This window comes from Phragmites australis, chromosome 15, assembly GCF_958298935.1.
Source record: "Phragmites australis chromosome 15, lpPhrAust1.1, whole genome shotgun sequence".
Taxonomy (NCBI): domain Eukaryota; kingdom Viridiplantae; phylum Streptophyta; class Magnoliopsida; order Poales; family Poaceae; genus Phragmites; species Phragmites australis.
Window position 1 is genome coordinate 16,018,576 of NC_084935.1, and position 15,652 is coordinate 16,034,227.

General features: G+C 41.1%; 2 protein-coding genes across 4 annotated transcripts; both read right to left on the minus strand.

Annotated features, from left to right (window-relative positions):
- Window positions 1–3,382: 3,382 nt before the first annotated feature.
- On the minus strand, window positions 3,383–9,228 carry LOC133892795 (uncharacterized). 3 transcript variants are annotated; one of them, XM_062333745.1, is made up of 3 exons: window positions 8,949–9,228; window positions 8,198–8,271; window positions 3,383–6,368 (listed from the first exon to the last, which is right to left on the minus strand). In XM_062333745.1, the coding sequence occupies exon 3, from the start codon at window positions 6,281–6,283 to the stop codon at window positions 3,602–3,604; it is 2,682 nt and encodes an 893-aa protein (XP_062189729.1). In that variant the 5' UTR covers window positions 6,284–6,368; window positions 8,198–8,271; window positions 8,949–9,228; the 3' UTR covers window positions 3,383–3,601. The 3 variants fall into 3 exon arrangements, with proteins under 3 accessions (XP_062189729.1, XP_062189728.1, XP_062189731.1); XM_062333744.1 differs by having other exon boundaries at window positions 7,931–8,271; XM_062333747.1 differs by lacking the exon at window positions 8,198–8,271.
- A 1,721-nt stretch (window positions 9,229–10,949) lies between these two features.
- On the minus strand, window positions 10,950–14,004 carry LOC133892796 (rho GTPase-activating protein 2-like). The gene is made up of 5 exons (XM_062333748.1): window positions 13,570–14,004; window positions 13,344–13,464; window positions 13,127–13,246; window positions 12,061–12,291; window positions 10,950–11,974 (listed from the first exon to the last, which is right to left on the minus strand). Exons 1-5 carry the CDS (start codon window positions 13,878–13,880, stop codon window positions 11,324–11,326), a joined length of 1,434 nt encoding a protein of 477 aa, XP_062189732.1. The 5' UTR covers window positions 13,881–14,004; the 3' UTR covers window positions 10,950–11,323.
- Window positions 14,005–15,652: the final 1,648 nt, after the last annotated feature.

Below are 15,652 nucleotides of genomic sequence, written 5' to 3' on the forward strand. Positions count from 1 at the left end.
AGCGGTGTTAGGGGTGTCTTCTGCCTCGGAGGAGTTCCTCGGGGTAGTTCGGGAGAGGAGCCAGGCACCATGGACCATTTTGCATCGTTTAAGCACCCTCCATCGGTGCCATTGGCTTTAGCACTTTTTGTGGTGGTCGCGTTTTTGGGGTGAAGCCTAAGGGCATATGGCTTCACCCACCTTTTGTGGTCTATAGCTTTTGTTTCTGCTGCGTAGTTCTCTTTTGGCTAGTAGTTGATCAGTTTTAGTTCCTCCTAGATCTCTTTTACTGTAAATTGTTAAACTTGTTAATGCTTAAGAACTTGTAATATAATTTAATTACTATCTCTTTATTAAGCTTGGTTGTGATTGCTTGTGTTGAAAAGACATGTGTTCCGATCTTAGGCACAAAACACATGCCAGCACTACCGGCATGATATTATGGTTAATCATTGAAGTTGTGATTACATAAATGATCGACTTGGTGATTAACTAGAATATTATTTGGACGGTTCCTCACATCATCCCAACGTCAAGATGATGCAAAAAAATTATCTGCAATTCAATTGGTCATGGTATTAAAACTGCCAAATTCCCACAATCTTCGAATTTTGTGTGCACTACATGTGCCACAAGGAAATTGATTTTAAGACCCTCTTATCTTAAAATCCAAGTTGAACCACTCAAATTCCTTGAACGCATTCAAGACGATATATGTGGCTCAATTCAACCATTAACTGGACCGTTCAGGTACTTCATGGTTCTCATTGATGCATCTACACGATGGTCACATATGTGTCTTTTGTCCACATGAAACCATGCTTTTGTTGAAAATAATTGCTCAAATTATTAAATAACAAGCACATTATCCTGAACATAGGATATAATCCATTGAAATGGACAATGCGGCTGAATTCACCTCGTGTGCCTTCAATGATTATTGTATGGCCCTAAGAATTCAAGTCCAACACTCAGTACCATATGTCCATACTCAAAATAGTTTGGCCGTAACAAGATTGGCTTGAGCTGCCTCCGCGGCAGTTCACAGAATCATAAATTTGCAAAATATTGCAAATAACCTGTCAAATGCATTTACTGATAATAAAGATGTCACTAAATCTTATATTCTTGCTAGGAATGTACCGTAAATAGTGGAAGTACCAAACAAAACCACTCAACTTTCAAATCAAAATAAGAGGGGGAGAAGTACGGTCACAAAGGATAAAGCTCTTGCAAGCTATCGCGAAAACAGAGGAATCCCTCTTCCAAAACAGTAAATGCAAATCAACATCAAGTTAAGCGACACCCAAGGCCTATGGATACTATACATCGAGTGGATGTTCAACATCCAAATCGCAGCTCAACTGTGCACACAAATACTGATGCTGGGACATCGGAACACTTAGATTCTATCGTAATGGGAAATCACGATGAGTCAGAAGGGGTAGATAATTTCCATCAATTATATTAATTCTGTAGAATCATTTGATAGAAAGACTACAATTGTCGACACATACTTCTTCTCAAAGATTGCAAATGACCTTCTCAATGATCCAGATCCCAAGACCATGGTAGAGTGCCACAAGCGCTCGGACTAGACACAATGGAAGGATATGATCCAGGCAGAATTGCGCTCGCTCTCCAAAAGAGAGGTATTCACATCAATAATACCTACTCCTCGTAACATTTTTCTTGTGGGATACAAGTGGGTTTTCGTCCGTAAATGGAATGAAAATAACGAGGTGGTGAGATATAAAGCGAGGCTTGTAGCATAAAGGTTCACGCAGAGACCCCGCATTGATTTCAATGGGACTTATTCTCCAGTAATGAATGGAATCATATTCCGATATCTAATTTTATTGACAGTTCAAAATTATCTATCTATGCAATTAATAGATGTAGTGACCGCATACCTATATGGGTCACTTGATTCGGACATATATATAGAAGAATGACTAGACATTACGAATCCATACGCAAACCGCAACATGTATTGTGTAAAGCTTAAAAAGTCATTATAGGGCTTAAAGCAGTCGGGAAGAATGTGGTACAACCGACTAAAAGAGTTCCTTTTACAAAAAGGGTACTCCAACAATGATGATTACCTATGTGTCTTCATAAAGAAGTCCTCAACAAGATTTTGTATTATCTCTGTCTATGTTGATTATCTGAATATCATCAGAAATACAAAAGATATAGATGAAGCACACAATCATCTAAAGACAGAATTTGAAATGAAGGATTTGGGTAAAACCAAATTTTGCTTGGGTATACAACTCGAGCATCTTCCTTCAGGTATTCTAGAACACCAAGCCACATATACCTAGAAAATATTGGAGAAATTCAATATGGACAAATAATATCCTTCCAAGACTCCCATAGTTGTTGGATCTCTTGATATGAAAAAAGATCCATTTAGACCACGAGAGGAAGGAGAAGAGATACTGAGACCTGAGGTTCCTTAACTCAATGTCATTGAAACGCTTATGTATCTTGCAAATTGTAACATGCATGGTATTGCATTTGCAGTGAACTTACTAGTTAGTTATAGCGCTGCTCCAACTAAACACCATTGGGCGGGAGTCAAAAATATCTTTCGATATCTCCAAGGCACTATAGATCTTGATCTTTTCTTTCGAAGAAAAAAATGTATGAATATGATTTGATATACTGACGCTAGCTACTTATCAGATCCCCATAATGCCATATCACAGACAGTCTCCGTGTTCTTACATGGTGGAATAGCCATTTTTTAAAAGTCTTCAAAACAGACTCTAGTGGCTACATCCATAAATCATTCTCAAATAATTGCATTATACAAAGCACCACGTGAATATGTATTGCTTCGCAGAATGATAAACCGCATACAATAGTCATGTGATATTGGTTCTATTGAATCTCCAACAATTATCTATGAAGATAATTCAGCATGCATTGCTCAAATGCAAACGTGTTACATAAAAAATAATATAACCAAACATATTACCCATAAAATGTTCTATCCTCATAAATTGCAAAATAATGGGAAGATAGAAATCTTGCAAACTAAATAATGTGATAACCTCACTGATTTATTCACTAAGTCCTTACCAACTTCTACATTCCAAAAATGTATTCACGGAATTGATATACGACGACTACGAGATTTACAAAGTTCAGAAGGAGATGATCCCTAAATAATAATATGAACATATTATGTTTCACTTTTTTCTTTATGAGTTTTTACTATACAATTTCTCATATAAGATTTTTAATAGAGCAATATCTATTTTATTCGTCATTTTTTCTTAAGTGGTTTTCGGAGGTTTTAATATGATCCCAAGATCATAATCATTGCACTCTAAACTCACCAATAAGTTTTCCCTTCTAGATTTTCTCATATGAACTTACAATGAAACAATATTCAATATAAGAACAAACATTCCAGAGAAACAATATATGATCAATTAACATCTCTAACTACCATCTACAGTTATCAAAGAGGCATCTAATGAAAACAACCGTTCCACCCGAACGGACATAATTCATAACCCTCGAACTTGTATATATATGTAAACACTGTTCATTAATGATATAAGAATTTCACTCTCTACTCCGTTCTGTCGATCTACTATCTTTCATTTCAAACAACCCCATCCTGCACATATGTAGCAGTACCGTCCTGACTCAGTTTGGTTTTCCCAAATGCCATTTCACCACTACTAGAGCTTCTAGTAGACAAAACATCTTCAGAAACATTACCGCCCCTAGTGCTCACAGAACTGCTGTCAAGGTCGACAGAATTAAACGCTTTCTCCAAGTCAGAAGGTAGCGATGCAGGATCCAGCTCAAGAGCACCATTTGGGATACGTTGGCTTGCAGTTCCTGCCAACTTGTGAAAGGGTATGTTGTGTGAGAACCTAGGTGTGTCACCATCAGCTATCAGAAATGGTCCTTCATTGTTTGATCGAACAAATACGCTGACAAAACCTTTAATCTTTTCCAACGGAGTCACATAAGTGCTTGTACCCCTAGCAAAGTCCGAGGTGATCTCAACAACATCATAATTGTAGTTCCTATGATCATTGGAATCTGAACACCAGCTCATGCCCCATCCCTTGAAAAGGGCCCACACTTCACCCTTCCTTGGATAAATCTCATAGATGTTCCTCTTCCTCCCTTTTGTCCAAGAAACAACATGAGAAAACATATTAATATCTTCAGTCAAATGTGTTTTACCAACTCTAAAATTTCCACAAGCAACAGGCAGCTCCTTAGAAGACCATGCCTTTTCAGCATCGTTCGAAGGATCAAGCTCTAGCCATGTGAACCGCAACATGAAGTTTGGAGAGTAAACCTGCTTAATTCGAGCATAGTACCTCGGCATGCAATCATGATCATCATAAATTGCCCATATTTGATCAACTCTGAATCGCTCTGCATCCCTGTTTTTCTGAAAGTCGTAAAAGTCCCAATCTGGGCATGAAACCGAAATGTTGCAGGGAATATTGTCCACAGATCTGGCAGTAGCATCACTTCCAGAACGAGGCATTTCCTCTTCTTTTCTTGTTTCTTGTATCTCATCATGATCTAAGCCGTTGATCACTTCTCCATTTTCATTTGGAGTATTTTCTGTGTTTGGAATACGACATTTTTGTTGGCTGTCCGTATTAGAACTTCCATTATCTGTTGCATCACCACTTTTGCCAGCATTACAGGAAGCGTATCCTTTTCTTATTCTTTGTTTTGCAGGAGAATCAGGAATTTGATCACTGCCTCTACAGCTATCTGGCCCATCTTCACCGATGTTTTTACCCTGCAGGCTTGTTCTCTGAGGATTCTGCCCAGATATTTTATATGCACCAACCGCAGTAATCACAACTTTCATAGCAATCTGGCTACCATCTAGGGCGACAGGATAACTGGATCCTGTTGCTACGTCCCTTCCTCTTTTTTGCTTGTCTACTAGCGAAACTTTATCAGAATTCACAAGTGGTGGTTTAGGTCTATCTTCAACATTCACTTCATTGAATGACGGCCGTGCAACCTTTGTGCTATTGCAAACCTCAGCTTCAACTGTAACATTACTGCTTGCAGTTCCCTTATTGTTAGGACCACCTGCACCCTGAGAATTTGCAATATTCTTTGATCCTGAATTGAAGAATTTGAGAGAATGTTGTTGCTGGTCAATGGCAGGAGTTTGCTTATCAGAAACATTCCAAGACTGCTGTTGCTGGTGAATGACAGGAGTTTGATGACCGGTGACAGAATTTTGCTGACCAGGGACACGCTGATGGTTATGTTGTTGATTGATGGCATGGGCTTGTTGACTCGGAGGAAACATTTGTTGTTGCACCCCAAATCCAGTGACAGGAGTTTGTTTACCGGTGACAGGATTTTGCTGACCAGGGACACGCTGATAGTCGTGTTGTTTATAGGTGGCATGGCCTTGTTGACTCGGAGGGGACGTTTTTTGTTGCATCCCAAATCCACTGACAGGAATTTGATTACTGGTGACATGATTTTGCTGACCAGGGACACGCTGATAGTTGCTCTGTTGATCAGTGACATGGCCCTGTTGACTCGGAGGGACCATTTGCTGCTGCATCCGGAATCCACTACATGGATGCGATGTTTCCACTCGGACAGAAGGTTTCTGAGACAAATCATAGGCAAGGAAACTCCTGGAACAGATCTGACACAGTAGAACTTTCATCAACAAAGTATATGGATACTGGAATTTTGTTCCACAAGCCAAGCAAATGGCCCAGAAAGTTGAATATCCAGCAAAGCATCCTGCCTGCTGTTGTGGTTTGTTCTTGCGTTCCGGGGAATCAATGTTCGCTTTGTTGGCCCTGTTAGCAACATGATCAGTTTTCTTTGATGACTGTCCGCGCTTCTTTGGTAAAGAAGCAGAACTTGCGATAACCGATTTCCTCTTTGAGTCATGAAACGAGCGTTTTACTTGGTCTGTCAGTATCATGTGAGCTTCTCCAATTAGCTTAAAAGCAGCTTCAGCACCCGTAAACTTGTTCTTATCTGGATGAAGTAAGAGAGCAAGTTTGCGGTACTGTTTCTTGATAAACATGTCATCTGCAGTTGTTTCTACTTGAAGAACTCCATACCAGTCAGTCTCCCCATTGATCTTAACAGCAGCACAGAAATGAACTTCACAGACAGTTAGCAGCTGAGAAATATTTTCAAGGCCAGGGAAAAGCTGTTGAGCCTTGAGAGCAATTCTTTTGGCACCAACATAGTCTGCTTGTTGCAGCTTTATTGCAGCAAGTTCTTTAGCTCTTGAAGCTTCTTCCTTGTTGCATTCCATTGTGATGAACTGAGGACGAGGAATTAGCTGTCAATCTTGTGGAGTACTCCAACAGCAAATTTTATGGTTTGTTTTCATCAAGCTCCTGCATAAGCAATAACATAGTAGTTTATTTTTACAGCAGTTAGGTCATAGAATTGCAATATTCATATCAGTGTGCAAGATATTATTTTAGAACATTTCAACCTCAGTGTGAAAGAAAACAAAGTAATTTCAAAAATACCATTGCATTGTGAACATACTAAACCTTTCCTCTAGAGAACTTATTGCCCTAGCAGGAAAATAAATAAGAATAATACCAAAGAATAATAGAAAATAATAAATTAAAATGATGATTGTTTATACCTATATTACGATGTGTTTGTTGAGCGAAGGAGATAAAAGTATGTAAGTTACAGTTTCCTGTATTCGTGATGTGCTGCCCCACTAAATTCACCTGAATAATATTTTTAGCATCGTATCCTTTTATTTCATCTTTTCTTCATTACATGAGACAAGCAATTGATGGCAGGCAAAGTTTCTTGCTCCTTTATATCCCTATGTTTTCTTTTTGTATTATTCTCCCATACTTATCATCTCTCAACATATGAAAATATAGATATTTGGGGAAGAAAAACTTTCTTGTTGCCACCGGATAATAATTACTTGCATGAGAATAAGTCTGCTCTCGAACCTTCTGCTTTTACCTTTCTTTTTTGAAAACAGAACATGAGTGTATTCAAATTTATTTATTTATTTTGCCTCACATTTCATCTGAAATCATCTAATTCCAGTATTCTAACATTCTACTTTTATACATAATCCTAAAACAGTATACCTTACGTATGTTAAGAACACATCAACAAAAATAATAGAACATAAACACTTTTGAGAATTATTAATCATGATATAGTTTTGTTTCAACGGAACAATATACATACACATTGACTAAATGAACAACTTTTCTGGCCCCTCAGTGATTTCAGTTAATTTTTAACACCAATTAGAGCAATCAGTTTGAAGATTTCATCACAAGAAATGCACAAGTACTAAAAAACAGAACAGAACAAGTGTAGATAGCGGGATAAGTGATATATCCATTTGCATTGATCCCAGTGTTACTTTGGCATGGACACAACTGTTGAAATCCAACTCAGACTAGATTGTCTTATTCGGCAAAAAAAAAGGACTAGGGTGTCCGAGTAACACTGATTGATGCACTGAAAGATAGAAAAATGACGTGCTACATAACATGTATTCTCTCAAATATGATGAGTTTACAAGAAAAAAAAAAGTGAAAAGGACAAAGTATCATATCCTTACTTCAGTGTAAGTGAAAATAGGCATAACATTAGAAACAACAGAGGATCCAAATACATGTCTGCTGGAAATAGAATATGCAGAGTACTGTAGAGGAAAAGTCAAATCGACGTGTTCTAAATTTTTGGTTTAGAGTTGCAGATTTTTACAGGTATTCTGCATTCTGTGTCTGCTAAGCATCTACCAATTGGACTACCATATTGACACGAGCACTGTACTTCTTCGTTGCCAGAGGACCATTTCCAACTCCTTAGAATCAGCGAATTTAATCACCTTAACGTTGCCCACTGTATGACCACCTAAAAGTAATCACTGAAAATTGGTCGTAGTATTTTAGAACAGATCTACCTGAGAGGCTAGCTCCTCTAACGCACACCCTTTGCCCCCAAGTGTCATCAAATCATGTAGGTCACCACTTCTCTGATTAAACCCAGTGTGATCACCACGAGAACTTACAACCAAATGGAACAAGCGCCACGATAAACCCGAACAAAACGATACTGTTTCCAGATTCTGGCCACGGCATTTTGTTAAGGAGGCGTGCTCCAAAAAACCAGAACCACACGAAATTCACGGAGTAAAGGGAGAGGACCACAAAGATCAGGAGCTGAGAACCGTGCAGTCGACAGTGACGGCGATGGCAGGCCGCAGGCCGAGGCGGAGGCCGGATGCTTCTCACAGCGCGTGGACTGGTCATAAAATGAAGATTTCATCATAAGAAATGCACATGTTAAATAGACACAGAACAAAAGTAGAAAGTAGGATCAATGAAACATTCATTTGTTGCATTGACCCGCTGGTCGATATAACAATGAAACATTATATGCCTAATATGACGAAATTTACATGAAAAACTAATAGGCGGAACAGTAAAACACAAGTTATGCTGCAAACAAAATATGTGTAAAGTACAGTTACAACAGATGAGACATCAAATCCACAAGTTTTGGATTTTTAGTTTAGAGAAGCAGAATTTTACAGCTACTCTGCATTCTTGGTCTGCTAAGCATCTAATGATTGGGGCAACCGTATTTTTCTTCTTTGGAAGAATTACCAGCGGACAAAGGCACCCACATCACTGCAATACACTTTTCCAACTCCTTGAATCCAGCAGAATTTAATCACCTAAATTTTACGCACTGTATGAACACCAAAAATTAATTTCCTGTCAAATTTGATCCTAGTATTTAAAACCGATCTACGTGAGAGGCTGGCTCCTCTAACGCCCATCCCTTTTGCCCCTTCTCTCATCAAGCCCAGCGTTATCACCAAGAGAAAAGTTTCCTTTCTTAAAATCCAGAAGCACACGAAATTCGCGGAGAGAAAGGGGAGAGGACCACGAGGACGAGGGGACCGAGAAGCGCACCGTGCGTTCGACGGCGACGGCGGAGGCGGAGACCGCCCGCTCCTCGCTGCGCGCGCGGAGGGCGGCGGGCGGAAGGGACAGGGAATCTAGGCGCGCGGTGCTTGGGCTATCAGCCTTGTTCGTGCGCCGCTTCAGTCTCCGATCTCTCGCCGCGTTTGAAGCAGATATGGGAGGTTTTGGTGGGAGAGGGAAATCGCGCGTGATTTCCCTCCAAAACCAAATTCCGGGCGTTTCGCCTCCCACGTCTTCCCTCCCTGCCTCCCTGGCCCCCTTGGCAACAAGCCTGGCGAGTGCCGAGCGGGCTGCAGGTGGGATACCGTGATCCGGTGCGTCCATTCTGGGTCTAACGTTCACCAGAGGTTCAAGGGTCGGCGGTGATAGTCCTGGTTAAATTTTTGTTTCCAAGATTTATTTGGATTGATAACGATCTGCAAGAATCTGATTGATTTGGTGCAAATTTTGGTAAGATTCTAAGCCGTGTTGCTTATTCATTCCTTCTTCCCATTCGAAGGAAGATGCACACGCACACACTACGCTACAGACTGCACTCAGAATTCACGCAAGTGCTTCCCCTAGCATGCTCATGTGTAAATAGCTAGGCGCTGAGATTTGACCAATCTATTAGTGTTAATTTTGTCTAAAAAAATTCATACTAGCCTTAGAACATGAACGCCGATCACTTTGCAGAAACGCGAACACATACCCGATGAGGAGGAAGACATTGCGATTGCAGTTCCGTCAGAGTAGAGTCGGGACTGGATCAATATATATTGTGAGAGCGCAATGCAGACCATGATCGACATAGGTTTGGTGAAGTCTAGCGAAGTAGATGTGGTCACTGGTGTGGTGTCGTGAACATCAGCAGCAGCAGTCTTCGCTCCACTACGACGCACTTAGGGTAAACCTTGTGGGAATGATGGTCTCGTTAGGTGCTGGCACCCCTTATGTATATGTGTTGAATGGGAACGGAACTACAACCGTAATCGGTTTCGCATCTGATCATGACACATGGGTGAGAGCCATACTCCCCTAAATCTCAGAAATCGGCTACCTTAGACACCAACATAATACGACTTCACCACTCCATCAAAAAATGGTTCCCGTTATTTAACCTATAGCATTCACAACGTTCTACTAACGGCACACTACTTTTGTTTAGGCCTAATTTGCATTAAGTTACATTGTGTTGTGAGATCTAGTCAGTTAACATAATATTTGCTAATTTTAGTATTATTTTTGTTATTACATCTTCATAAAAATATGCTTTCAACAAAAATAGGCCATCAAAATTTAGAAATAAATTTTCTAACGGAGACAAGGTGGACGCACAAAACTCAGAACATGCATGTGCGTCTACTGCACACGCGGATCAAAGAGTCATAGGCTTCCAGTGCCTACCTATGCACAATCCCAACACACACCGATGTGTACCTGCCCAATTCATACCCGTGAGTACCTCAGGGAAAAAAAAAAACCTAGTGAGACACACATGTCCGTTCATACATTTGCTTCTCAAAAATTAAATAAATAAGTGAATGTTGGATTGCTAGTCTAGACCATGGTTAAAAAATCGTCGAGCGGTTACCTGTACCGCATTAGTAAGTCGATCGGGTTTTCGATCATACTCAAATTCAAAATTAAAAATATCAAAAATTTGAAGAAATTTGTCAGAATTTCACTGAATTAATGTGTGGTTACTGTGGTTACCGCCGGTGGGTGTTTTTCGGTGATCAAACGCATTTGTGAACCTTTGTCTAGACTATACAATCAAGCTGTGCAGTTCTGCTGGTTTGTATGGCCTTTTTCCTTCTTAAAGAAATATCATCTTGTACATTTAGGATGTCCCTTTAAGTCCGCAAAATGTATATATTTTTTTATTTCTTTCCCTTTAAATGGGGCAAAATGTATACGAGGGTATGATAAAAGCAAATTAGGAACATCAGCAATTTAATTGGAATCCAAGGACTAGCAATTGAAAGTGGAATAACACAAAACGTCGTCTCCTTTAGATTTTTTTAGTTGCACAAGAGTACAGCTAAATGATTTGAAGCCTTGAAGTTCATTAAGACGCAAATATACACCTAGTTTCAGATGTTTCTAGTACAGCTACATGATTTGAAACCTAGTAGCTAGAAACTGGTCTCTGAAATAATTGTCATAGGCCCAAACTTGCTAGAAACTGGTCGTTTCAGCTTAATTAACCACACAACTACTGGAATACGCAACCCAAGCAGGAGAGCGTGCCAAGAATATTACAAGGACAAAGTTCTTGAACCCCATGTTGACAGAAGGACTGAGAAGAGCTGACTTACAGCTTCACATAAAAATACACGGATACTAACCAAAAGTAAAATCCTCATCCGTGTACGGATTGCTTATGAGCAAAGAATTAACTCCCCTTTCGTAGGGCCTCTTACATCCGCATTTGCCATGTCAATTCTGATTTCCATTTGCCTCAGCTCATTGATAGTTACGTCAATGCTGTTTGTCATGTCACTTGTATTGTCGTTTGCCGTACAAGATTCCTCTATGCTCTCAGAGGAGCTCGGATGCTCTGCCTCTTTCGTGGAGAGAGGAAAGGTGCTGCTTTTTTCTCCATCAGCACCATTGCTCACTGCTTTTGATTCTAACCTTCTTAAGAAACATTCTTCAATATCATTAAGGGATAAGTTCTCGTCGTCGTTGCCATTGCTAATGCCAGGAAAAAGGCAATCAATTGACGTGTGCCTCCTGGATACACCAATGAGCTGTTCATTGTCCACTCTTAATATAGAGGCCTCGTCAATATCATTTAGACTTCCGTTATCACTGCCATTATAGTTCTCAATGTCGCTGTCACTTTCATCATCTTCTTGGTCATGGCCATCCTCCTCGTTAACTTCATCAGATAAAGATGATGAAGATGAAAACGATGAATAGGCTCCTGCATCATCATCCTCACGTTCCCGAAGTGTCTTTAGAATCAAGGTCTTGAGTAAGTTCATGACTTGAACAGCATGCATCAGAGCAGTCAGAGGATCTGACATCTAATTGGAGATAAGTTTCAAATTTCTTATTAGCACTTCAACAAGCAATATTGGTGGGTTAGAGTATTCTGACAGGAAGAAAATACCTGTGTCATATTGGGTGCAAAAACCATGGCCACATTTCGGGCGTTCATCTTATTTGATTCCTCCTCTTCAACAACATCAGTCATGAGCTCTACGACCCAATTAAGAAGTGCAGCTTGCGTTGGCGGAAGAAGCTTCACAAGCTCAATGCATTGCTGCTCTGTGTTGCAGTGAAGGACTTGCTCAGGTGAGAGGCTATCAAGCACGCCCTCAGGGAGCTCTCTGAACCATGCCTGATTCAAATGGTGCGATATGTAATGCAAGAGATCAAACCAAAAGAATATTAGACGGCATTGTTCCATTAAAAGTTCTGTTCAGGGTTTCAGCATTAACCTAGTACCATTGTTTCGGATCAGAAATTTAAGACACTATTTAATGTATTCTTCACGAACTTATTTCCATCCAGTGGAAAGATGTTCATTGATTCGTTTTGAAATTTGCATGTAACAAAGCACACTTCTGAGAGTTTTATACTTTGGTTCACATCTAAGTAAATAATATTTAGATGAATAAAACCCAACCTTCAGAACTCATCTGTCCATAAATGAAAAAGGACGCAGTCTACAAGAGACAACTTTGACTACTAATTTCTACCACAACCTGATAGAGTGATAGTAAAAGCTTCAAAAAGTACAGTATATCAGATAAAGAAACTTTGATCGCATTCTTCAGCATGACATATCATTGTATATGGAGTAGCATTTTTCTCGAACAAATTTAGTACTAGAAATCTTAGGTGCTTGAATTGAGAAATTTCTAACAAAAAAAAACATACAGGACTCAACAGTTATGGCTTACATCGCATTAATAGCATACTCGTCTCAATAAACAAAATAAGCTGCCTTCCTGAACTAAAAATTCCTTGAAATACCTTTCTTTCAAATTGAAACTACTTCAAATATGACCACTAAACAATATAAGGCGCACGATTTTGTTCCTCCAGAAACTAACAGCATCAGGCTCGCCTTTCAAATTAACAAACCATATTCAAGCATGTAAAACAAGTTCAGTGGTTGCTTATCAGCCACTTAATTGCTTCGGAGACTGTAGGGCAACATTGCCATTTACCTTAATCAAGCTAGCCAAACAATGCACATCGATGTCATGAGGCACGACGCCGCTGTTGAGCTGCTCCCTGACATGCTCCTCCTGGCTATTCTCCGGAGTGATTCGGAAGATCCCCTCATCCTAAGTATTGCAGAAAAGAATATTCAATTCTACTGCGCTCTGCCACTTTTTGCAGCTCCCAAATCCCAATTGAAGTTTGTACAACAGAAATATGTACCTTGAGACCATCCTGCGCGTACAGCCTCTCCTGCATGAGCAGGAGGATCTTGGGCACCGAGTTCCCCTTGTCGTCGTAACCGCACTGCATCGACTCCGGCGACACCCCGAACACGCTCGCGCTGCATGAATTCAAGGAAATCTTAGCGATCGAGCTTGGGATCGAACCCTGAGGCCTCAGCTGGACACGATTCAAGAACAGAGCTGGGTTCCCAGTCCCAACTGACCTGGCGCTGGGGACCTGGCCGGGGATCTCGAGCTCGAACTCTACGGGGAGGCCGAGGAAGCCGTGGAGGCGGTCGAAGGTGACGTGCGCGACGTGGCGGACGTCGGTGGGCCAACCTATCTCCATTCCCCAGGCCGCCCCCGCCGGGTCGTCGGCGTCCACCATCTGGCACGGCAGCACCACTGACTTGCGGAGCGCGGCCAGCACAAGCGCCAGGACCTGCCCCTGCCCCTGCTGCCCCTCCTCCGCCTTGCCCTCGCCTCCTGCACCACCCCCGCCGCAGACATTGGGCACCACCACCACCTCGGCCATGGTTCCTCTCGCTGTGGTGGTGGCTCCTCACTGGTTCCTGATTGAGCTGAGGTGGGTGAAGCAGAGTGAGGGAAGCGTGTGTGTGCGCCTCGATTTGGGGAAAGCGGTGGCCTTATAAATGCAGTCAGTCAGGGAGCTTTTGGCTTTGTGTCGTTGTGCTTGCGATCCGCGATTTTGAATTGGTGGAAAGCACGTGGGGCCAAGAGCCCTGCCCAGACCCTGCTCCAACGGCTGTGAAATTCAAATGTCCGGCAAGTTTTGCACCTGGGTACCTTAACCTTTACCATATCGCAAGATAACTGCGTGCAGGACAATGTCGAAACAAGGAGTTTTGCGGAATAGTTTTTTTCTTTCAAAAACCAGCGGCAATGGTGACTTAAACTTTTTATTTGTTATTTACAAAAACGGTCGCCCATTTGACGGTATTGAAGAAGCAGACCTTCACTTACAAATGTAATGCCGAAGGGTACTCCACATTCTCAAAGCATTTGGTGCTTTTTCAAGTAATATTCTTGGTTTGACGATAAGTCAAAGTTTGAGCAAGAATAAGCCTTCCGTCATTGTTTGCAATTGTGACGTGCTCCATCTCAGCTGCCACATGGCCCACGTTGGCATGCTTACCCCTTATGGCCATTCACTTGTTAATAAGGGCTTATTTTGAATCATTAGACAATTACTTGAATAAGCGTCAAATGGTTTGCCATGCCCATATTGACATTTCATTTGTTAGTCAAGTCATATTGCCAAATCATTTGATAATTATCTAAAAATCACATAGTCATTTGACTGAAGCTACTAAGGGTCTGTTTGTTTCAGCTAGAGATTCTGAAAAGCAGCTTATAGAAACTGGATTGTAAAAAGGTGGATTATAAAAAGTTAGATTGTAAAAAGCTTTTATATTGTAGATTCTAAAAAACTTTGATAGGCAGTTTAGTAAATGGACTTTCACAATTTATCAAAAGCTGAGAAAAACCAACTTCTCAAATTCCCACAATCTAACCAACAGATTTTAAAAAGTTATAATCAAAAGCTGTCTGTTTATTTCAGCTTCGGATTGTAAAAGCTGAAAGCCACAATCCGAAGCTGAAACAAACAGGCTCTAAGAGCATCTCTAAAAAATTATCTAAAACTCACTTCTAATGTCTCCATATAGAGAGTCTTTCTGATAAAATTTACTCCCTCAATCTTCTTCCTCTCCACCAGACTCCTAATACTCTATTCCCTGTATTTCAATAGACCAGAATTTTTCCCTCTCTTATGTCACCGATGAGTAGACCCTAGCTGTCATATGTCTCTTCTCTCCCATTCTTTTTGTGACATTGTCCCAAGAAGCCCCAACCATGGCAATGCTGGATCAAGACTGTGCCGCCATGTCCACACCCTTGGTCTCTTCTACTCCGTCTCCTGCCTCTCACTCTCAGCTCAGCCTTGCTCATCCTCTTCCTCACTCTCTCACGCCAAAACACATAGTACACCAATGTGCCATAGCCTCTAAGCTCTACCACAGACGCCACCCAAATTCATCGCTACCGAGCCTGGGTTCCCCAACCAAGCCTTCATCCGCTAGAGGAGTGCCATGCAAAGCTGTTCACCCCATTTCCACACGTGTCCGTATTGAACCGAGGCCCTTTCTATCCTCACGCTCGAGCTCGGAGCACCGCCAAACTTCACTGCGAAGCGCTCAGATGAGATGAACCTAGACTAGATCCGGTGAGCCCGAGCTGAGGAAATAAGGGAGTGAGGTCAAACGACGCTCCTCCAAGAAGTTTCAG

Coding starts and splice junctions, on each gene's coding strand:
- LOC133892796 (XM_062333748.1), bottom strand. CDS start 13,880: ATGGCCGAGGTGGTGGTGGTGCCCAATGTCTGCGGCGGGGGTGGTGCA. Junction 13,465..13,569: donor GGCCAGGTCCCCAGCGCCAG/GTCAGTTGGGAC, acceptor GAATTCATGCAG/CGCGAGCGTGTTCGGGGTGT. Junction 12,292..13,126: donor GTTTGGCTAGCTTGATTAAG/GTAAATGGCAAT, acceptor CATTTGAATCAG/GCATGGTTCAGAGAGCTCCC.
- LOC133892795 (XM_062333747.1), bottom strand. CDS start 6,283: ATGGAATGCAACAAGGAAGAAGCTTCAAGAGCTAAAGAACTTGCTGCA.